The sequence below is a fragment of the Orbicella faveolata genome, unplaced genomic scaffold (genome assembly GCF_042242905.1).
Source record: "Orbicella faveolata isolate gen_17 unplaced genomic scaffold, um_ofav_v1 contig_26, whole genome shotgun sequence".
Lineage (NCBI taxonomy): Eukaryota > Metazoa > Cnidaria > Anthozoa > Scleractinia > Merulinidae > Orbicella > Orbicella faveolata.
This window is the reverse complement of record NW_028301554.1, coordinates 18,097,439-18,121,884: the sequence shown is the minus strand read 5'-3', so window position 1 is coordinate 18,121,884 and position 24,446 is coordinate 18,097,439. Positions and strand designations below refer to the sequence as shown.

The window sequence follows — 24,446 nt, the reverse complement described above, 5'->3', positions numbered from 1 at the left end:
TATATCTGTACTTTGGAGAATTTGGATATATATTCTATTTTTGATCAACTCCTGTATTCATGTGACCTGCAAGCTTGACTTTGTATTAATATTTTTTGCGAGAGGTTAGCTCTTGATCAAATAATCAAGACCGTGTCAGTCCCGGCTATTGATTCCATCTTGGAATAGGCCTGACCTATAGCTTTGCCGCTCTGTTTTAAGTTTCTACAAGAGACTATAGTCTGTTGGATCATAGTCTCTTGGTTTCTAGCAGAAAAAAAAAATTCTTAGATTTAAATACCGATTTCGGTGATTAAAGTTGCGCGATGTTCACTGTAGAGTCACGTGCATTATCGAGATTTCCACAAAACAGATTTGTCTGTGGATAACTTTTCCTACATTGCAACAGCAGGGAATCAATGTATTTTACTTTCCCCTTAATGTCACGCCCTCAAACCTTCACATTTCATTACCGAGCTTAAAATTCACCATCTTTATTAACTTATCACTACTCACGATGAATTCGATAGCGTTGATCCTAGCAGTACGCAGGACACCTATCATATATGAACTCAGTTAAATGACCTCGCTCTCCATGAGTTCTCGTAGCTCAGTGGATAGAGCGCCCACCCGGTGTTCCGGAGGTCATGGGTTCGATTCCTGTCGGGGACTCAGAATTTTTCTTTGTCCCACGCTCGTGTCATGTTGATTAATTCACCTTCACATTTCATTACCGAGCTTAAAATTCACCATCTTTATTAACTTATCACTACTCACGATGAATTCGATAGCGTTGATCCTAGCAGTACGCAGGACACCTATCATATATGAACTCAGTTAAATGACCGTGCTCTCCATGAGTTCTCGTAGCTCAGTGGATAGAGCGCCCGCCCGGTGTTCGGGAGGTCATGGGTTCGATTCCTGTCGGGGACTCAGAATTTTTCTTTGTCCCACGCTCGTGTCATGTTGATTAATTCACCTTCACATACGTGACATTTATTTACCTAACAAAATAGGATATCTTATAACTGTTGCAAACTTAACATAATAATGACATTTAATCATGTACTTCGCGCAACCGATTTAAGCACAGATACCTCTTGTCTATTAAGAAAACTGGATTTTCTGAAATTGGATCAGAAACAACGTTCCCCTCGGGCAAACTGCATGGTTGCTTTGCCTTGTAGTTAATATCATCCTGTTCAGGTCATTTTGTTGTCCTCTCGGAATACTCATGTTTAAAATTATTTCCCTTTGTCTGTTAAAAAAATTAACTCACCTTGGGATTGATCAAAACTCGGATTGTGTGGGAGTAATACGTGCACTGAGAAGGAAACAAATTCTACTTCATGTACAAGCACAAAATAAAATGTAGATTTAATTTTTGCTATTTCAGCCGGGCTTGAAAAAGCTCGTGGCGGTCACAGAAACCTTACGACAACGGGAACAACAGTTTCTTCAAGAAAATTGCAGCTTAACAAACAGAACAGAGAAATTGGTGTGAATTGACCTCGGCTCACACAACACAGTGTATCTGCAACCAAAGATTGATGACAGACATTGATGAGCTCTCCGCCAATCAGTGATTAAGAAGGAAAAGGCAAAGCCAATCAGTGGTTAAAACCAACACGATTTGGTCACGTGACTTACGTCTGGAATCAGGTCAACATATGATTGGTTAGGAATTGCATATGTCAAGCCTGATTCATGGGGATGCAAAGCCACTGCAGTAAAATGGTTTTTATCAAGTTCCAAGCTCACTACTTTTCATGCAGCCAGAACGCCAGTTGAATGAAGATGGTTAGTTTTGTATTTATTAATGACTTTTTTTTTTTATCGCCGATTGTTGTCGATTGTAGTTTTTCTTTCTCGTTGACAAATTTCATATGATCCAAATTGAAAGCTCGGCGGTGCATCAAACAGGCATCTTTACACAAGTCATGCATCACTTCATAACCAGCGCATGAGGTGTGTCCGTCTTTGATGAGGCACCTCGATAACACCTTGTCAGCTCCCTTATGGTTTTGATTACTTAAGCTTGAAGACTCGCTCAACAGTACAGACACAGTTTAAGTTTTCTTATATTTTCAAAGCGAATCTCGAGGCCGCTTTCTGCCAAGAGGTGTGTATATGCTGTCTGAAAGTGTTTTGGTTCAGGGAAAGGTTTTGTCATTGTTATCGCTTCCGTAGACGGTAGCTCTAACACTCGGTGCTTTCCTTCGTCTTGTTTTAGCCATTTGTTCGATACAAATGTGTGGTTTTTCTCTGTGTGTATTGATTATATCAGCTGAAAAACCTGCGTAACTGAACCAAACCACAGCGCCGGCCCAGTTAAGAATATCTTATGATATAAAAGGTATGTGGGCTTGTTCACACCTTGTTTCTAAAAAGCTTTTAAGCAACGCTGATCAGTTGGTGTTACAGTTGTAAGCTGCCTTAAAAGGTCGCAAGTCTTGAACTTTTCCCGCTGTAAATCGTAGTGTAGAAGTAGTTTATGAGTTTCATGAAAGTAGACATTTTACTAGAAAATATTTGTAAATAATGAAAATTAATTATAAAGTAGGCACTTTAACAAATTTGAAAACTGAATTAATAGACCAGAAGCCCTGGAAATGTTTCCTGAAGACTACAAAACTTACAAATGTTTTAAATTCAAACCCCTTTCCCTTGCCACTTTGTCAAACGAATCTATGGTATTTTCAGTATATGTGAAATCAAAATAAAATTGTAGATACAACCACAGAAGAATATGAAAGTGGAAATACCCAGATTTCACGTGATCACCAAATTTAAAAGTTGTTATAACAAAGTATTTTGTAATAAATAAAGTCTTTATTATCTGATCTATAGTCACTGTTTTGCTATCATTATTAGTTACAGTAATTATTTCTTAACATCTTGTCATCTCTTTCAGTGGCTGTATAGCTAAGTGCATGACTACTATAAATAAGATTTACATTTTTTTTTACGTTTACAAATACAAACTTTCTTGGTCCACCATCTTGGCCTCTACAGAAAAATACATTTACATTTTTAGAAGTATTTCATCTCCCTTGCTAAGCGTGGTATATATTTTCCAGTACCTTGTTCTGATTTATCCATTCAGTGCCCTAGTATCCGTCTTTTATTCGCCACTTCAGAAACGAGAAAAGTCTGGGGCAAGTTTCATCTCGCGGTCCCTTGTGGGACTTTTCATTACATGGGGACAAAACAAAAGATGGAACGTCATATTGTCCCAAGTAATGGTCCTACAGGGGGAGTGCTAATTGGATCTCGCCCCAGATTTCTTCTCGTTTCTAAAGTGGCTAACTATCGTAAGAGCAACGAACGAAATAGGCCATTTCCAAGTTTTCTTGTGCCTCTGTTTCAAAACGAGTTTTCGTACAAAACCTTTCTTGTGAAAATGAGCTTGATTTGCATGAAAGTGACCCTGAACGCGGAACTCATTTTCATATGAATGGTTTCACACGTAGGCTCGTTTTGACACAGAGACAAAAGGCAACTCGGAAATGGTCAACTCACGAAATGCAATGTGTCTGGGTTTTGAAAACGTATGATAGGTACGAATACTGGTATGAGTCTATTTACAAATTTAAAGTTCCTTGTTACAAAGATCAAAGTTTTTTTTTGTGTCCGTAAGCATTTATGGATTTCTGCTACCGTGAACTACGCCTATCACCGCCCCCCTCCCGCTCCTTCCTCCAGCTTATAGGACAATCTACCTGAAGACCAACATATGCATCTGGTTATAAGCCCCCCTCTATCTTTCCTTGCTTTGAATTCGTCTTATTATGATGTTGCAGCTATAGCTCGTTTCGAAACGTTTTTTTCTTCCTGTTTTAAGCCGCCTCGGATATAAGCCCCTCCGTTTACAAGCCCATCTAAAAGCCCAGGGCTTTTAAGCGGCCGTTTATGCTATGCGACTGGTGAAACACCGAGTTTATTTGGTTTTCTATCAACGATTCCCACAATCCACCTTCGACCATTAATTTTGCTGTTTGTAAGTGACGCAGCAATTCAGCCCTTTCTAGTAATGGTCCTTTGCTGGCTAGATTTAAATCACTATTTGAACTCATGCTCTTCCAGTGAAGCGGCCTCTGTCAGGTTAGGTAAAGGCTTGTCAAATCCATCTTTACCACACAGGAAATAGCTCACAATCGTTCCTTTTCCCTGAAAGGAATGAATATTTGTAACTAAGAAAGAAAATGTACTCTGTAAATGGGTCGTAACTGAACATACAAAGCAACGCTAATCTCGTACCCAGTCGCCTCTTTCCCGAAGAGTAGTGAGAAGATCTGGGGGCGATATTACTTCAAGGCGGGGCTGCTAAGCTAATCCATATTTGCTCCACCGGCAAGTCAACAAGACCACATGGCTTGGAATTTTCGCTCAAATCACTCCAGATCGCTTCAAGTCCGGGGATTTAAAAGGGATATCAGGACATTTGGTCTTAAAGAAAAGGTTTGAAAGGAATTTAAAATCGCAAAAAATGGTTTCGTCGATCAACAGCCATGCAAATTTAACTGTGTTTGACCGGAGGTCCTTCTTTCCTGGACATTTGTTCATGAAGTCAACCAACAAGCAATCAAAGGTCAGCACGTAGGTTTTCTGGCCCATTTAACATGCGAAATGATTCGTCAACGATGTCCTTTTGTATATATATTCATGCATGTTTAAGGCTTACTTGCAGTTCGTCTTTGAACTAATATTCACTTCGGGAATATATTAACTTGTTTTTACATTGACGTCAGTGACTGAACAACGTTTAAATTTTTAGTTGAAGAGGTCATATCCAGCATGTTTTATTTTTAAATTGATCTTTATGTGACTGGCTTTTAAAAATCGATAAAAAGGAAAAGATTTATCGGCTACCTTAAGTGTGACTGGTCCTCTTTCTTCTAAGTAGAATCCTCCAAGTGTGTCCAACACAGCTTTACATTCTGGACTCACATGGATTCGAAGTGCTGTGGATAAAACAGGTCCTGTGAAACAAGCTTGAAACAACCGTAGCTAACTTGGTAAGTTCTTGATTAAGGAGATTTTGTGGCTTGAAAGCTGCTCGACATATATAGTAAGACTAGGTAGACTTTGGTAGACTAGCCCCCAATCAGATTGTAGTAAAAATATTGCTAGTTGCTTAATGGTATGGAAACTGGGATAAACTTAGGCAATATGGAAAATATTATTATAGCCTGATGTAGACTTGACCTTTCGCCATACATTGTACATAACAGTCCAATACAGTAAAAACCAGTCTGTAAGAACCTACATTTTTTGAAGTCTGACAAAATAAGTCCTTGTATTTTGGGGTAGTTATTGGCAATTTAAGCTAAGTTTTTAATTAGGTTCTTCATTTCTGTGAAGGAGATACAGTTGCTGACTACCAGAAAAATAAATAAACTTGGATTTGGTCAAAATATTTAGTAGTTATTCCCAGCTGTATTACGATAAGTCTTGCACAACTGATTACAGAATGTACATGTACCCTGTCTTTATAACAAGAGCTGTATACCCACATATAAGAACCTGCTTGATGTTGCTTGGCTAAACAGGTTCTTATATTTTTGGGTATAAAAATGGCAAATTTCTGCCAGCAGGGTTTTAAACCATTAGGTTCTTACATGTTGTCTTTTACTGCATTCCTCTGTTTTGGAATAAATTCATGTATCATGCTCTCACTAAGTGGTCATAGGCCAAGTACAGTAATTTTGGGGGTATCAAAGAGCCCCCTCCCTCCCACTCCCTCACTTCCATGCCCCACCTTATCATGGCCCCAAAAGACTACAACATTTCTGATCTGAGTAGGGTTACAAACTAAAAGTTAAAATAAGCCTGTGGTTTTTTTGGGGTGGTGTTAGGGGGGCGGGAAGGGGGGAAGAGGGGGACAGGGAGGTAGTTTATTATTTAGAGATGAAATCCACCTTAACTGTGGCTAGTTTTTGTGGAGGTCCTCTAGAAAAGGTTGAATAGGAATTGTGAGGCAAAATCTATTACAATAATAGTAATTGATGATAGTAAATTAGTATTTGCATGCTTTCTATAGATTATTCCAATGTACCTCACAATAACTTATACATAATGTCACACTCAACCAGAAAATACACAGACCAGTTATTGTGAGAAGCGTGTACACGTGGTGTTAAAGTATCTGCATGGAGCTGGGTCCTGTCAGTGCTTGACTGAATACTGAAGTAATGCAAAAATAACTGAATACTGAATGTCCATACTTTATATATACTCACCAAGACCACTAGATTCCATCCTTGAAGCATAGTTCACAGTATCTCCAAACAAACAGTATCGAGGCATTTTGAGTCCTACAACTCCAGCCACACATGGACCTGAATTTATTTCAAGGGAAATATTAGTATACTGGTCAGTAATGATAACCATTAATTTGTGGACATAAGTTTGCGGGTTTTTCAAGGTGGCAGATTCTATATTCTACACTCTATATTAAAATATTTTTTGTTTATTTATTTCTCTTTGAATCATAAACTAGGTGATCATGAAATCATGAAAACACCTGGTCATGTGTGTGTGTGTGTTGACTTGCGGTGTACACTGTAACCTTTGAGGCCTTGCCATACATCATCTAATTAGTATATTCAATTGCCAATTCCCTAGAGAAGAACTGTGGTATATATTCTCTTGCTCACTAAACAGAAATCTACATATAACACAAAATAACATGCGATCTCTTCAAAACAGAAACCAGTTCAGTTACCTGTGTGAATGCCAATCCGCAGTTGCACTTTCTTAGTTTTCATATGAGGGACGGTGAAGTCCTTGACACAGCTCAGCAAATTAAGCGCCATAGCAGCGATCTCACCAGCATGCTTGTTGCCATTCCGAACTGGAAGTCCTGACACCACCATATAAGCATCACCAATGGTTTCAACCTAGTAGATTTTTTTAAAATTTACAACAACAAATGGAAAACATGGCTACTTACAATAAATATTGGATACTAGCACCAATTATGATTCTGTATGTTATTCTTATAATACTCACAGTACTTAATTATGATGAGCTACTTACACGACACTTACACAATAGATTTACTGGGATTGAGCATAATGAGAGAGTCTGACTGGTGCAGTAATACCAATAACCTTTTCATCAATTTCGTAGCTATCAGTTAAACTTTCAGCCCATTTCTCAACTACATACATACTAATGAGTCACACGCATGTGCACTGTATACACGTATGTCTCCCCCTCCCCCCCCCCCCCCCCCAGGTGAAAGTACTTTACCAAGTTTTGTACAGGGGGGCTCTGCCCCAAGGTCCAACCCCTTACCCTTTAGTATACCATTTGGACAGAAAAGGTACCCCTTTCGTATATCTATTATTGAAAAAAGGCACCTCTGTCACATACCTACTTAAGAACACTGCATTCCTTTTCTAAACCCTTGGAATGAAGCCAATGAACAATACTTCGGGAGAAAATCAAGCATTACCAGAAGAAATGTTAATCCAAAAAACAGGTTTCAGTTATTCAGTTTCCGTTCACGTTATATCTAAATGACAGATTTCCATACCCGTTCATATACCTCAACTTGTGAATCCCTATGCTTTCATATACCTGTAGAGGTACCCATTTTGGGCAGAGCCTCCCTGCATAGGCCGGGAGGTACCTCCCAGGGTGTGGGTATATGCGTATACACATTTTTCTGCTGGCGCAAATTACGAGTACATGTTGGTTCGCTTATTTCTATACTCCCCTGTAGCAGGAAATTTTTGCAGATCTCAGATTCCATCTATCGGTAGAAAACGTTCCGCATTTCTAAGCTGACAATTGTATTCTCGAACAATTCTCATCTATCAGGTAAAACTCTTCCAAAATGAATGAATGCTGAAAAACATTCAGGCGTATTTGTTTTTCCTCGCTCGGTCCGGCACACTTATATGTTTTCATAAGTAAACGGAGACCGTTGTGTATTAATTTTTCCAGATAAAGACCTTGCATGCAGTATCTGTAAATAGACTTTACTTTTCACATTACGCGGTAATCATCGTTTGACGAGGCCTTCCTTTTATCGTTCACATTAAGACGACTAATTAATTACCCGTCGTGCTCAAAAATTACTATGGAAAACGATTTGGACGATATACAGAAATGGTGATGTAACTGTTACCTTGTAGACATCATAATTATCAATCACATTGTCAAACGATGTGTACAGTTCGTTCAGCAAATTCACCACCTGGAAGATAACGCGGAAACAGCGAGTCAACTTCACGAATCGCCTTAATTGTTCTGATGAAGTTTATAGAGCTCATTGTTGAAGTTATTATTACAGCTACTTTTTTTGATCCTCAGGAAACGTTCCGTCAGCCACTTTATTACTTGTTGAGAACAGCTGTAATACTAACTCTCCTCAGAGTTAACTATGAGGCCTAAAGGTTGTCGTATTAATATTAACGACGCTGCATTGTAATTTTTTTTTTGATATGTTATTTTCAACCAATAAGTAGATTACGTAGCCTCTTCGCTGAGTGAACAACGAAACAGATGGGTCATTGTAGTTAATGCGTTTTACCTGAAATGGAGTACTTTCTGACGCCATTCTTGTGAAGCCCACTATATCACTGAAGAAAATCGTGACACTTGAAAAGCTCTCAGCCTCGACGGCTTTTCCAACCTTCAATTCGTCAGCTATCGGCCTATTCAGACAAAAGGTTAATCAGATGTTACACGCCAGGAAGTGCACGGCAAATGGTTGTAACAAAAACTGAGGATGCCAACACCACGCCACACAAGGAGCAAAATAAGAACAAAATTGTCATTTATCCGCATTTTATTTGAAAGTCAATTTGCATTATCGACATAGTTGGATTAAAGTTGCATCTTTCACAAGATATTCTCCTGCACTGAATACTGCCTCTGTTAAGTTAGTTGTAGTAGCAACTTTTTACTTGTAACAACTTACTTGGGTAGCATTTTATAGAGCAACTCTTCTGTTTTGCCTTTTTCAATCTCCAACTGACGAGTCCTTTCATCAACTAGTTCCTCTAACTGATCTGTGTATTTCTCCATCATCTGAAGCATGTTGTCTACGATGTCTAAATTTCTACAACGAGACAAGTCCATAAAACAAGTTAGAATAGCTGTTAGTAGTTAGGCTATACTTTGCCGCAAAATATTCAACCTTGGTGACTTTTTTTCCGCAAAAATGGTTTGCCTGTTACTACGGCTCTGCCTTTTTTCCCCTCATGAAGTAAACTATGAATAACAAAATTACTAAATCACTCGGTTCAGTGTAAAGATTCCTCTCGATATGTGGTTAACACTAAGCACTTACTTTCTGCTGTTCATCGTCTTCAGCTGTAGTTTTATGTCGGCGAAGGTTGGTCTGACAGAGGGCTCGTTATCCCAGCATTCCTGCATTAGCCGGATGTATCTGTTATCACATCCCTCCATATCCTTTGGTACATCAGGTCTAAAAGCAGGTACAAGTCGCTTTCTTATCTTCACCAAGACATCTAGAGGAAGGATTAAGTGAAAGCGTTAAGACAGACAAGTCAGACAACATTATTTATCCTAACTATAACAGAATTTTCGAAACTGATTGGCTATTAGCAAGCCCTATTTGAGTATTTATTAGACAGTTTATGCGTCATGCTTGATGTGACTGGACAGTTAACGCGTCATTTGCGCGCGTTGTTCATTTGACTGTTACACTTAAATGCGTTCCCTCTCTCAATAATCTCGAAAACAAGTCAACCACTTTTATTTGCCAAAAACTTACTCTTTCTGTCCTCTTTTTTCTCAAATTATATTATAGTTCGTGGGAATCCAATTAGTTTAATCACAAGTATGATTATAGACTGAATTGAGCTCCACTCGATCCTTTTACCGTTACTAAATACTACGAGGTAATTTTTGTAACATACCTTTCGGTTCCAACTGGTAATATGGCTCGTCGCGCGTAAGAATTTCATGGAGTATAATCCCATAACTGTATACATCGCCTTTCTGGGTTTTTGTGCATTGAACGCTTTTGTGATTCCTTTCTTGCAACAATTCCGGGGCAGTCCAAAAGAGACCTTCAGAAGAAAAGAAATCAAACAGAACTAAAGAAATCAAACGTGTCGTAAACGAGGGAAAGGTAAAAATGCTCCCACTCCTCTAAGAGACACGATTTGATGGCTTACTGAGGAGCCTGATATAATCCAGTTACTATATTAACAGTGCGCGAGGAGATACGAGGCCAGTTAGCACTGTTATGTGAAGTGCAATTTCAGAGAGGGGTGGGGAGGGGGAGCGGGGTAGGGGGGTAGGGAATGTGGTAATTTGACGCGTTGCTGGCTGACAGACATGGAGCAGATATTCCATGTGATTGCCATGTCGTGTAGCCGTCAGCTAGGGTTGAGGGTTTTAAAGGAGCTAGGCCACGGTTTGCGCATTTTGAAAAAATCAGCCTAAATTTTTCAAGTTCGTCGTTTGTAATCCGTGTTAATCTTCTCCATCCCTAACTATCCTTGTTCCTTTATGGTTAATCAGTATCTCGGAGGTGCTTTTCTATCTTAGTAAACTATTATTTTCAGGTTTCCTTCAATTCAAAGATAATTTCGTACGTGGCCAAAATAGCTCAAAATACCGTGACTTAACTCCTTTAAGGGTGTCAGAGTCAAGTTGAATGATTTGTATCAGAATGTGATCCTCTCTCATTCAGGTTTTTGCAAGTTCCTTAAAAGTTAAAAGCCGGCTGTTGCTTAGAAATGTGCTTTTAATTGCAGTGCTGCGTGCCTAACTACAGCAACGTTGAAACAGAGTAGGAATGTTACATGAAGCAGGAGCTGAGAAAGAAACGTAATGAGATTGACAAGCTCAGTCAGTGTTTTTTGACGGTAAGAAGAGTCTCGTGGTTTGTCCTTATCGTAGAGAATTGTTATATGTCTACGCTAACAGATTCGTGCTGGAATACAAATACATACATATTTACCACTCAGTGTTACAGGTCGTTATAAAATCAGCATAGCTATGCTACGAAAGAGTACATGTATTATGCCAGCATAATTTCTGATGTTCGATCTACACTATGATGTCCCAAGGTACGCTGACCCACCTGTAATGTATCAACCTTGTAACCAGACACCCGCATTTATTTATTTTTTGTCATGCATCTGATTATCTGGGAAGGTAGCACTCTCCTTTTGATTAGTTGGGGTATCTAATACGTACTCACTACTGAACGCCAACCCGTGCATTCAGCGTTTGAATCCATCCTTAAACATCCTTGTTCCTTTATGTCTTGTTATTATCCCTTTTGGTGTCTTTCTATGTTAGCAAACTGCTATTTTCAGGTTTCGCTCAATTGAAAGGTAATTTTGTACGTGGCCAAAATAACTCCAAAATACTGTGACTGAGCTCCTTTAAGACGATAAATGACAGATACATGTATATTGTTTACACTCGACTTCACAAATGCCGCTCAGGTTTGCCAGAACATTTGGCAGAATTTTCTCTTTCTAAGAGGAGATTAGTACAACGTCTTCTGATTTCTTTTTTGAAGAGGCGAAACTTCGATATGGTACTCTCGGTTGTCTTCTATAGTCCTTGATGCAAGAGGGAATAAAAACTTAAAATCATAACAGCCTTTTGGACAATTCGTGATACTGGGTATGGCAATAAACGACTTACGTCTGTTTTCGGCGTATTCTCCTAAATCCTCTTCTGTTTGATTTGCTTTGACCGAGTCCAAGCCATGGTCCGATATTTTACAAACCCAACGACCGTCAATCAAGCAATTAGATGATTTCAGGTTACCATGTGCTGTTATTGGACTGTTGTGTAACGCTACCATGCCCTGGAGAAAGAAATTAGCTTAGCCATTCTTAGCTTTTTGATAAATCAAAAGATAAAGCCATCACAACTTCAATAATGTAAATATCGCTCACCTTTGCAATATCGTTTGCAAATGACATCCTGAAGAGCCAGTCAATTTTGATATCATCGTTTGCCAAAAGATCCTTAAAATAGGTGAAAAGAGAACGGTAATAAAAAAACCAGTTATGTATAATGAATTTGTCCAACATGGTTTAGAAATTACTTAAATCTTGGCTTTTAGAACATTCGTCGTATAAATACATCTGTAGATCCGGCTACCTGCCTTTTTTTTTAACTCTGTAGTTATTTAGGGTAGCCAGGTCCTAACGCTGTTAATGAATAACTTTACAAAATATTTCTGTGAGACCAAGAGGACTTAAAGCTTGTTGTTTTTGTAGCTGCAATTTCTACGAAATCCCTAACAATATTGTATTGAGCTTTGTAACCAGCTTTGTTAATTTTTGTTTTATCTCGGCGGAACTTCGTGACTATCGAGAGATTTATTAGATGTTTTCTCTCTTACTAATTAAGGTTTTCTCGGATTTAGAAAGAATGTACATGCGAAACTACCTTATAATTGTATGACCTATTGGCACCCCTCAAGTTTCGTAGAATTTGCAAGAAATTCATTTGAAAAGTTAACCTGGCGACTGAAATTCTTGTCTCCGAGAAGTTCGGTTTTTCTGCAAATGACTGCCAAGCAACGCTTCCTTCTAAATGCCTTGATAGTCTATGGGCTCGGTTCCAATCACATTACGCCATAGAGAAATGGTTCTCAGAAACCATATATGTATATCAGTCGCAATTAGCAAGAAGTGAGATTAAATTCACCTGGAGGCTTCCTCTGGTGCAGAACATTGAGACTATACACACATTGGGAGACTCAATGCACATTCCAGTGTATTGATTGACATTTTCGTGTATTAAGTCGCGCACCTGTAAAACAGCAAAACGATAAGATTAACCATGATGCCAAAAAGGGAAGTCATTAATAGACCATTTTACAGTTGTCTGCTCAGTGACCTGGCCTTTGGATGGCAGCGAGGCTGGAGTTGACCTTGTTTTGATACAGACCTCACTGCTTTTGTCATGCAAATACACCTAGTTAGCATCAGAACAACTTGTTTTACACAACAAAAGCAGTGAGGTCTGTATCAAAACAAGGTCAACTCTAACCTCGCTGCCATCCAAAGGCCAGGTCACTGAGCAGACAACTGTAAAAGGGTCTATTCTAAACTAACAGACTTTTTAGTCTGAAGGAAGAACAGAAATAGATGAAAAAAAAATCAGTTAAACTGGAGGAATAAAGTTAAAAATCTTCACAGCAATTGAGGAGTGACTCAAAGTTTTTCGTAATTTTCCTCGTGTTTAAATAGGCCCTTTTAGTTTAAATACATTGCAAAATATGTACCTGTTTCATTTCCACAAACACTTCTCTTCTCAACTCTATGTTGTTTTTTCGTAGTCGCTTCAGAGCCACCAGTTCAGCCTGAAACATATTATCACGAATAATTAGCGTGCTTGTCAGAGATTATTGTTTAATAATCTAAGTACTATTCATTTTCAGTAGTTCGCAGACGTATCTTAAACAACCGATTAACCAAGCAGATCTTTGTTTTTTTGTACTAACTGATCTATCACAAGACCTGAAAATAAGTGACACCATTGCATGGTTCAAATACAAGTGAGTTTAAAAATTAAACGTGGCTGCTTTTATGCTACTTTAATACTCGTGACGCGCCTATTTTGATTAAGAAACGCAGGCCCCGGTTCAAGATCATTCTATCACGTTACTGGATTAAGCTTTTTTTTGTCTGGAATAAATAACGCATCACTGGCACTTGATGATGGTAAGGTTCTTCCTAAGGTATGATCCCTTATCTAAAAGTACTATCCGTACACTTAAATGCCTCGTACCTTATATCGTCCAACGTTTGTGAGACTGATATTTAAGTCACCTCCCATGGTGCTAATGAACGAGCCGGGACCGGTTTTGACCTGGATCACGTACAAAATCAATTAAATATAACTCAACTTGGTAATTCAGGGCTCCCCTGGAAACAGTTTGCGATCCCTAACTGGGTTTTAGAGTGTTTTTATACGATTTCGTCTTGCTTTGGGTAACTCGTCTACTCGTTATTTATAAAAATGTCCCGTAAAGTGAATGCAGGTTTCTTTTTGCACTGTGGCTGGCTTACATGGGGTCTATCTGAAGAGAATTTATCTTGTTAAAAATGGTGTCCATATGCGTCTGGTCCCTGCATCTCACCACGCGTAAGGTGCCTTTTGCAACTCTTATGTTTTATTGGTACACATGATATCCATGTCTTGTACTTTTTTGCATCTCGAATAAAGCATGTATGTAAATACGCACCAGTATAACATGTACTCATTTTGATTTGTGCGTTTCATCCAAGCGGACTACTCACAAAACCTCCTTTTAAGTAGTTGCTAGTTTAATAGATCAAATACATATTCTGGCCAATATTGTAATTCGAAACAAACCGGTCAACCAAATATTTAGGGAATAGAGAATGCAAAGATTGTGAACAAGTAATTATTAACATTTAAAAAATAAGTTTTGTTATAAGCTTTCAAAGTCAACTTACTTTGCTAGAGACTCGGCTGCCCCGAGAGCATAAGATGATGTCTTTGTAATCTATCACCCACGACGTATTCATAAGATCCCTTTCATAAACCTTTCTCCTGGAAACATAAAGGTTAAATCCAGTTAGTAATAGAGAGTAAATGAAATAAAATGTATTAATAAAACTGAACTAAGAAGGTTGCAAAAGAAAGTAGACTAACACTCAGCGAATTTAAGCCGAATCAAATTGTTCCTTATTTACCCAAATAGTTTAAACAACAAGAAGCCGAAGTCAAATTCAGGAAGACTGTTGTTAAAATATGACATAATTGAGGTAATGAAGCACACGAAAACATGTCGTAACAAAATAGCACATCCTGCACAGGACAAAATGTCATAAATGATCAATACGTAGAATGATAAACTTCTCTTATGATCAAAATCTTTGTTAATGTATCATTATTATTGCTACTGTAAAAATATGAGTTATGATTGATTAATTAGTTCAGACCACGGGGACAATCGGGTCATTAAAGTACTAAATGGACGTTGCACGTTACTTGTAGTAAAGAAAGCCGAGAAGAAGGCCAACAACCAACACCATCAACATCAGGGTCAGAAGCAACAGATAGTTGAATCCTTCTTCCTCATCCTTTTCTGTGGGAAGCAGAAATAAACCCAGACAAAAAATATCCACAGTTTAAAACATTACAGAGTATCCACATGTAGCTTGGGTTAGTGTAACTCTACGATAGCAAGCTAAGATAACATTTTGCATAATGAAATTTCTTTATTTAACAGTAAGTTCCCATGCATATTAGAGCAGACAGCAGCCATAATCAATCTATATTTTTTTGCTTTCCGAAGGGGGGGCGGGGGGAAGGATGTACGCTTGCTTACTTTGTTACATGTCAACCAGAAACGTGCAACCCCATATGTGATAAGACGAAAGACGATAAAAGGTGATAATACAAAAAGTCTTACACATATGTCGTAACAAACATCGAGAACTTGAGCGGAATTTAATTCATATTGCGTGTAATTTGGCCAAATTGGCAGAAGCTGACGAGTCAATCACTTTGACGCGTGCGGACTACAATTAACAGAAATTAAGACCAACCGATAAAAGGTATTTATTCTCAATTAATTATATAAGTGGAGATGGCCCATAACGTGTGAGGATGCCAAATTATTTTGGTCTTGTACTTGTTTTACTCAGCTGGTTATAAAACAGATAAATGATGTAGGTTTCTATAGATTTAAATGTAGGTATCAGTACATTGTTACATAGATTTGATGACTCTTTAGAAGGAATTCCTTGCCACAAATTTGAAAGTAAATATGTTTCTTTTTTGTATAGTTCTCAAAAGTGTTCTTCCAAGAAAGAACACTTCTATAGCATAAGTCACATAAGTAATCAAATCTCTGTTTTACCTTCGGGAGTCTTCAAGCATTTTTCTCCTCGGAATCCGCATTTAGGTGCATCAAGTGGCACAGTCGTTACTCCATTCGGCCACAGTGTGGTCATATTGTAGACTGTGACACTTTCATTGTTTGGCTTTGTTTGATCAATCTCCGCTATAGGAATCAAACGCCCATTTTGTCTGTTGCTAAATACAAACACTGGTATCCGGTTACCTTCCCCGTTGATGGCCACGTCTCCAGACATGCCTGAAATATAAACAAAAACAGTTGCATTTCTACCTGCTTTCTTTTTAATGAAGTTAGAGAACTAAACTTGCAACTCTTGAATGTCTTGTGTCAAGAAGTAGGATAATTATTCTTAGACATGTCATACATACTAGTAAATATGTCATGCTTTTTGAGTAGTATGCCCTGGAATATCCCACAAGTCACTTGTATTTTACAGGTATACAAACGAGCCTTTAGGCCAGTTTTATCTCAACTGATAACTAAGTACAAAATTCAGCTAGAAAATAGAGCGGCATGAATTAAAATCTCGTGTTCCGCCATGTTACAATTAACTACACTTTTTGCAACTCCATTAATTTGCATCACTTCGAGTCTCTAGGGAACCATCAAAATTTCGTATTTCTAACGGTGTCATCATATTAAAGAGGTTAACTTAACTCCCTTGTTGCCAAAAGAAAGCTGTTGTAATAACGAGGTGCCCGTTTCGATGTAAGGCGGGGTTCTATTGTACCTTCAAATAAAAATTCTAATAGGCGTATCACCTTTGAAAAGTACATCGCCATTGCTTATGTTTGTAATAATTGAGAATCCATCAATCTTTGTCCCTCCTTGACTTACAGATCGATTAAGACCAACAGCATACAGTTGTATTGCGTCATGAAGATAGGCGGCAAACTGAAAGGTCTGAAAATATTTTTATTATACATGTAAGAACAAAGGTCGCCACAAGTCTAACAGTTGAACATTACGGACTTGCCTGCAGGGTTGAAGAAGGAAAGATTTAAGTGATGGCAATCGCTATATAGAGAAAACCTCTTTCAACAGATCTACTTCCTATTCCTTTAGATATTTAATTTATCACTCAAGCGATAATTTCCTTGTTTCTTCTTTGTTGACATATTGTCTTAAAAATGCATGTAAGTACATAAATATTGGGCCAATATTTTGTACATAAATCTTTCAGAACACGATGTTACTTATCAATTTTACAGAAAATGTTTGCTTGATAAAACAATACTTACAACCGAAAGTTCTGATATATTGTTTGCCCTTATCGTTTCACTGAATTGTCGTACAAACGTTTCGTAGTTTTCTCCGTGTGGCCCCTTCACTGACAGATTAACAGTACCATCAAAAAGTGCCACAAAATCTTCCGTGCTCCTACCACCGGCCCACGATTCCTTGACCCAGTTACTGTCGATTGTGAAATCAAGTGTGATGAAGGCGTACTCGCCATTCATCATTTCCAGTTCATTCGCCGCTACAAGAAGCTTCGCCACCTCGTTATTGAAGGCAAGAAGAAAGATAACTGAAAAGAATTAGGTAAGAACGAAGGTTAGCCAAATAGAGTTCTACATTCCTGCCTGAAAAACGGAGCGAATGAATGTCTTGGTTTGTACAAGTTTAAGTCGTACATGTATGTTTTGAAATAATCTCCATCAACACTGCGTTTCGTGACTTTTTTGATATATACGAGGGGAACAACAAAGACCACCTTAAATTTGAAAATATCTGAAACATTTGTTGCATGCTCATTGGTCTAGAGCTACATTCGATATGATGAGACACCACGCGTATTGTGCGTGTTCAAACATTTTAAGTAAAAATTTGCTTCGCTCTTAGTTCCACTTGAGTCTTGAACATTTTATTGGTATCTCTAACGAAGTACATTTCTGTAGTTCGTAAGATTTGATGAAAAGGTGTTTGTTTTTCCTTTTGCTCTAGATTCATTCCATAATTGCTAAATTTCGTGCTTTTCTGTCTTCAAGACGGAAATCGTATTCATACACTTCTTACGTCTGGCGGGGTTCTTTGACACAGTGAACGCTGAATGATTTTTTATGTATTATGTATCTTGTTCCTCACACTTTAATACAACATATACATAATTCTTTTTTTTTTTCAAAAATGTATTCCCACTAAAAAAACCTTAAAAAAGAGAAAAATATTGCTTACTTCGCGCTTTATCTTTGACTTGACTGAGGAACGTATTGTGTGAAAACGAAGAACTTGGCACATAAAACCCTTTGAACGGTACGCTGATGTTGTTCTTTTGAAAAATTTCTGTCATGGAGATGGCAACTGGCGTCCACACGAGATCCTCTGTGGAAATAATAGCGGCACGCGTCCAGTTATAGACCCTCATGGATTGTAAAAGTATATCCGGGGTCTCGTGCAAGTATGTTCTACTGAAAGGTTGTGTCCTTGCAAAAGTGCTGTAGAAGAATCGCTTACTCAACTCCACCGACGAACACGAGTAAGATATCATTGGTTTATTCCAATAAGAGGCCAATAAACCCGCTGACAAGCAGGAATCGGAGCACGCTGGCCCGATGAAAACATCCGCACTATGAAGTTCGTATGTTTTACCGACTGCAGTTGTTTTGTGACATGCGCTGTCTTTGACGGTGTACGTTATGTTCCATTGGCGCGAAAGTCTGCTATGATTGTAAACGTGTTGAATGGCGGGAGCTATAGCAAGTTCTAAAGCTCTTCCAAGCTCAGAAAATCCAGACCTTGATGTTGGCAGCATGACACCTAAATGAATGTTTTCCGACACAGCAAAGTGAATAAACAGGAAGGCGTAAAATGTCCTGAGACGTAAATAACGGATTTCCATGACGGGTTGTCCTCCAGCTTGAAATCTGTGGCAAAAGAGAACAATCAGAAGATTAAATTACTTGAAAGCCTTCTCTACTAGAGATTACTTTTAACCAGTATTCTGTCGTGAGCCAATCTTTGCTTCCCCTCATGCAGTTAATTGTTATTATCGCTGAATAATTTTTCATCTGTACACATTGCGTAATGCCACAAACAGACAGCTTCCCAGAATAAAGAGGCACACGACTTTGAGGTGGTATTGTTTTCCTTGTGGGAGACTTCTCTCCGATTTTTTTATTTCGGGGCGTGCGGCTGTGACACAGTCTAGTTTGGGTTACAATCGGGAAAATCAGCGTTATTGCCATGAAGATGGTTGCTATTAGAGTGGAATGTAAATGATGATCTAAAATCTGAGCTGATACGGATTAACACGTCGCTTTGTGCTGCCGCCGCTCCTCGCCATCTTGCTTTGAAGTCTCTGCATTGACTGGTTGTGTTTCATTAGACATATGCGATAGCTAGATAGATGCATGGTATGACGAGGAACACTTCCTGAAGAAATTTTTTCCCTTGTGATACAGTATAATACACTTGTGAGCCAATTAGACCGGCGGTGGGTCTCAGTTAAACCTTGGAATAAACATTTAGAAGCAATTTTTTATGTTTATATGTTATATGTTATATGTTATATGTTATATGTTATATGTTATATGTTATATGTTATATGTTATATGTTATATGTTATATGTTATGATGCACAATATGATCGCTATATGCAAAACACTGAGACTGTTTGTAAACCCTTCGTTTGGAAGAAAGGTCTTTCATGTTGTTTACTGCGGTCAAAATAAACGCACGCAATCGAAAAAAATTAACTTAACGTGGTGTTAATATAATGTACATCTGCATATAACAATAAACTGTTTTTGAAGTTTTGCCAAGTTTTAACGAATCGAAACTGTTTAGAGGAGGCCCGGGTTATTCGAAAGGTGGATAAAGCCATCCACCAGATAAATCACTATCCAGTGGAAAGCGTGGTTTGTTTTGTTAACACTTGTCTACTGGATAGCGATTTATCCGGTTGATAGCGTTATCCACCTTTTGAACAACTGGCCAGTGTCATACCTTACGTTTAAGGTCTAATTGTCCACTTACAAAACAGACTGTCTTCGATTCTTCATCTAGTTTCGTTAGTGCTCATAATTTGCATCAATATATGACTTAAAACAAACTGAGAAAGCCTTCCATCTGTTTGCTCAGTTTGATTTCACGTAGCTATTCTATTGACAGTTTATCTCGTTTGATCAGCATGTTATTGGTTAGATCCCTTTGTTGCCATATCAACCCACTGGCACCTTCTAACTAGGCTCACCAAATTACAGTCAAACCTCGTTAATACGGAAACAAAAGCGGTAAAACCCTACTGTCCGCATTATGTAGGTGTCTGTATGATAGAGTTAGAGACTTTTCTTAATTCTGTTTTTTTTCTGGGATCAGGTGGACTGTTCTTGAGTTGGCAGTAAGGGGAGGTTGGACCGTATATATACCTGACTTCTGTCTGAGGTCTTCGATCAGGTCTATAGATGTAATTTTAAGTAAAAGACTTAGTTATTTTAATTATAATAATAATGATAATTTTCCTGAGAGTTTTCTTTCTGAAGTCTGTGCTAAAATAACATCAAACTTTTAATATTAAAGAAAACGGTCAGCGTTTTAACAAAATAGAATTATCGCGCAATTAAGTTTCCAATCACTCTCGGACTTGGTTTTCACTTGACTGCGGGTGGCGTGTATCAATTTTCAAAGCCAGACGGAATATAATACTGAAGTATGTCAAAACTGTTTATTTTGCCAGTCAACGTTTCTTAACTTATTCAAAAAGTGAGTCTTTCAGATTGATGTGACTTGAGACTTTTGCAAAATAAATTGAGAAAAGGAGAAATCTTGACAAATAGACAGCGTTTCTACAGGCGGGGAAAAGTTGCTAGAGCTACATTAACAACGACAGGGACGTTTATTTGGCACGTTAAAAAAACTGAATGCTTTGCGTCACAATACGGATTTTAATTAGTAAAATTCTGTTTGCGCGCTTGTTTTACTTGGTTGCATTAGTTATCTTCATAGAGTGAAAATTACGGTTGTCGGCGAGTGTCGATATATAAATAAAACACATTTTAATCTAAGGCTCGATTAACACCATCTCTGAATTAAATTCAGTTCCGAAAGGTAATCTGAGTCTTGCGTAGCATCAATTAGCGTCAAAGTGTACTTTCGAGACGACTCGTGTAGCACAGTAGTCAGGTTCAGTCGAGCGATTTATAGGTATAGAAAAAAAGAAACTCGAGCTTTTCGAGTAGTTCTATTTTGGAGAATTGACTAATAGCACAATCGCTGATTACTCAACACAAACAGTGTCCTGTACTACAGCACTCGTATTTCTGAACATTTTCCAACTGTGTTTTTTGCTTCGCATAATACTTGAAATTGAAAAAAAATCGTTTTATTAGGAAACCCACAACAACATCGAAGAGTATCATGTCGAGTTCCTCCATTTAAGCTATACACTATATTTCTGCACAGTGATTTTCTTTACCCAGGAAAATAATTGAGTGATAGCGAAATTTTTTATCCACCAGCAAACCTGATGCTGTGATAAAGTGCGATGGACTGGCAATAATCCGGTTGTGGCACAAGACTTTCGCCGATCCTCAATGTTACCCTTTTGTAAAATAACTGAGCTATTACGGGCGCTCTCATTGGTCGATAGGTGTGTTTAGATGAAAGTATGTAAACCCGGTTGTGACGTTTTAGATTCGCGCGTATTTTTGAGGATTATTTTATAAAAGCAACCGTGCACTTTTTCCGTGTTTACACAGCCTCATCTAAATACTCGGAGGGTTGGGAGAATTCTCGAAAGTTAGGCTACGTCTCGGGTTTGCAAAACTGTCTCGAATTCTCCCAACCCTCCTCGTGTTTAGGTGAGGCTTTGTAAACACGGAAAAAGTGCTCTAATTGCTTAAATATTTTACATTTCATAAACAAAATCCAGACGATTAACAGTCGTTAGAGATTTCATTGTTTTCAGTGTTTACAGAACTGACTAAATAATAAAAAATAATAAATAATAATTAGTAACAATGCTTTTGAAACATATAAAGCAAGTAAAGACTAACGATATAATGTCCCGACATTTCGGCGACCTTATGACGCCATTATCAAGGAATGAATAAATATGATACTTTAGCGCGCGGAAGCCTTTGTCTAACTTAACTTCATTTTTGTAAATATACAGGTCTTACCTCTTTTGAACTCGCTCTCATTTATTCATTCCTTGATAATGACGTCATGAGGTCGCCGAAACGTCATGACATTATCGTTACTTTTAACTTGCTTATATAAATAATAATGCCTACTTTAATAGTGTATTTCAAAGATTTATGAGTTACTAATTTTCGAAAGGTAATAATTTATAACTTCGGTGTGTTGTAATTCAGTTGACCTCGTTTGTTTTGTGATTCGAAGTGATTGAAAAAGATTGATCTTAGTTTATTTTGATCCATCGGTTGGGATTATTAAATTTCACGGGTTGTCCGAATTTAATAGTATATACTCTACTGATTTTATCAATGTCAGCTGGCGCTAAACAATTTAAGGCAAGAGGAATATTGTTATTATTATTCAAATCAATTTCTACTGTTTCGAAGGAAACTTAATGAAGTTGCAACTGATATTTATGGCAATCTTTCTGTACAAGTGATCGCTATTTTATTACGTCAATAACATTTGCTGATAGCAGGTTACTAAGTAAACCAAATCTTCCTATATGTATGATATAGGGACTCGTTTAAAGTTTTGTTCACAGCATCGGCAAACGATCTTCGAGAACTAATTAAAAATAGCCACGGCCTATCAGCTAGTACTGATCGCGCAAGCTAAACCACTAATAACTAGTCTCTCGCCCCGGGTAATTTATATAGTAAACAAACAAAACTGAGTACCGAAATTCAAAGGATACCGTCAGAACGGTTAAGCCGTGCATAAAGCGAATATTTCACTCAGGGGTGTAAATTAAACTGCGGTTTTTCCTTTTAAGAAATGTATTGTTCGTCTTCGTCCGATGTTGTGGAAACTATTTTCTGATCCTACTAAAGTACATGTATGCCTGTTAATTATTCTGTGAATAACACTCATCCACATAGACTTAAGCATTGTTTTCAGACTAATTTCAGACGTTCCTTCTCAAATGCGTTTATGGAATGTTTATCCAAAGTGACTTTAAATTGATATACTAAGAATTTCGAGATCGAAAAACTATTGAACAGATGGAAGAATTGGCATAATTATACCCTGTGTACTTTTATGCTTGATGCAGTACGGCGCGGCGAAAACAACATGGCGAGCATGCCACTTTTCTGAAGTGCTGTCACTTTTACTGAAATGGTTTGTTTGCTCGGTGATAGGATATGAAGAACGCTTTATAGAGCTAATATGTAGGACCATTGACCCTTTTACTACAATGACAGAGAAATTGTTACATCAGTGCATAGGTTTAACACCTGGACTCTCATCTGGTACTGTGTACTAAGATATGATGTAACGCTTTTGAAAAAGTTGTTGTTCAGTGTCCAGTCGATGCTACCAATCTATAATGAAACGTTCTCAAATCTAATATCACGACTAACTACTGGCAATAGAGACTGAGGTTCTAGCCAGACTGAAGGAATAGTATGCCATCGGCATCTCGTGATTTCAATAACGCCTGTACGTTTTAGTGACAACAGTTTGCGCAGCACAGTAATTTGTTAACAACAGTTTTTCTGTATTTCTTGTTTTCAGTTGAGCGTGAAAATGTGGACATATTTGCTTGAATTAAAACAAAACCTTTAAGACTACAACAACAATCAAAGAACACAAAGCAATGTGCGTTCAAGATCCTTTAACAGTGATTGACTATTCTTGGAGTTTATCTTCGAGAATATGAAAGTAAGTTTAAAATGTGGGTTTGAATAGGACAGTTCCTAACTAGATTTCTATCTTTCAACATTGAGTTTTTTGCCGGGCTAGGTAGATATAAAACTGGTATTCTTTTTACCAAATCGAACCGTTATTGAATACGTTATTTTGCCCGGAGCTGTTGGTGCTATCATCTTCAATCAAAACAAAGCATTTTGGTAGCGACAGTTGTCATCTTAGCGCTCTTACGTAAAACGTCCCTTACGGCGCGTGGAAACAAATGCATCGCAAGGGAATGCAACAAAGTCAGGAATTTATGTGTATACGTATGCGCCAAGAAAATGGCAAAATCACGATATTCTCTGTCAACCTGAAATGACTCTATTTGCTACAACGAATGCAAACTTACCTGTGCTATTTTTAGCCGCCTCTCCTGACTCTCTACTACTTGTTAAAGAGTTTCTCTTCCAGGCTTGTCAAGTTCCGTCAGCAATTTTTTCTTTTGCTCTTCGCAATACGCACATAAACATGTGAATTACTTAGCCCTTTATGAATCGACAAACAATAGTTTTCAATTGCAGTAGTTGTGTACGAATTTCTGCTCCCTTCGGTGGAAGCGGTGGGTGATTAAAGTTGTGTTTTTGCATATTTTTCACAGGCGGGTGATCCGGCTGATTGTATGACTCTCTATTAGGTATTATTTATGGATTATAAATGAGTCATGCTCTCTTCATTTTCTTTCATTATTCACGCGAGACGTAACGTGGCTAACAATACGTCCGTCATTGTTCTTGAACGGATGTCGTCTACATAAATAACAAGGAAAAAACAAATAGTT

General features: G+C 38.0%; 2 protein-coding genes across 4 annotated transcripts in view; one reads left to right on the top strand and one right to left on the bottom strand.

Annotated features, from left to right (window-relative positions):
• LOC110040023 (ras GTPase-activating protein 1-like) overlaps positions 1 to 2,822 on the top strand; it is a 33,175-nt gene extending 30,353 nt beyond the window's left edge. The window contains exon 25 of the mRNA XM_089295066.1: positions 1,376 to 2,822. Within this exon, the coding sequence (XP_089151192.1) occupies positions 1,376 to 1,483 (108 nt within the window). The 3' untranslated portion in view covers positions 1,484 to 2,822. The remainder of the gene's footprint in view (positions 1 to 1,375) is intronic.
• Positions 2,792 to 24,446, bottom strand: LOC110040058 (atrial natriuretic peptide receptor 1-like). Of its 3 annotated transcripts, none has more exons than XM_020745248.2 (21): positions 24,018 to 24,436; positions 18,011 to 18,699; positions 17,077 to 17,363; positions 16,597 to 16,738; positions 15,836 to 16,072; positions 14,962 to 15,058; positions 14,424 to 14,520; positions 13,732 to 13,812; positions 13,226 to 13,303; positions 12,646 to 12,750; positions 11,886 to 11,957; positions 11,629 to 11,794; positions 9,879 to 10,031; positions 9,287 to 9,467; positions 8,915 to 9,055; positions 8,525 to 8,648; positions 8,120 to 8,188; positions 6,707 to 6,881; positions 6,222 to 6,320; positions 4,852 to 4,943; positions 2,792 to 4,149 (listed from the first exon to the last, which is right to left on the bottom strand). In XM_020745248.2, exons 2-21 carry the CDS (start codon positions 18,672 to 18,674, stop codon positions 4,042 to 4,044), a joined length of 3,168 nt encoding a protein of 1,055 aa, XP_020600907.2. In that variant the 5' UTR covers positions 18,675 to 18,699; positions 24,018 to 24,436; the 3' UTR covers positions 2,792 to 4,041. The 3 variants fall into 3 exon arrangements, with proteins under 3 accessions (XP_020600907.2, XP_089151190.1, XP_089151191.1); XM_089295064.1 differs by lacking the exon at positions 24,018 to 24,436 and adding an exon at positions 19,781 to 19,892; XM_089295065.1 differs by lacking the exons at positions 2,792 to 4,149; positions 4,852 to 4,943; positions 6,222 to 6,320 and adding an exon at positions 7,360 to 7,417 and having other exon boundaries at positions 6,735 to 6,881; positions 24,018 to 24,446.

Bases quoted from the DNA above. Each gene is read 5' to 3' on its own strand.
- LOC110040058 (XM_020745248.2), bottom strand. From the start codon at position 18,674: ATGGAAATCCGTTATTTACGTCTCAGGACATTTTACGCCTTCCTGTTT. The intron at 16,073-16,596 runs GTGATACGCCTA...TTTATATTTCAG, and splicing joins TGGCGATGTACTTTTCAAAG to GCATGTCTGGAGACGTGGCC. The intron at 6,321-6,706 runs GTAACTGAACTG...AAATAAATTCAG, and splicing joins GCGGATTGGCATTCACACAG to GTCCATGTGTGGCTGGAGTT.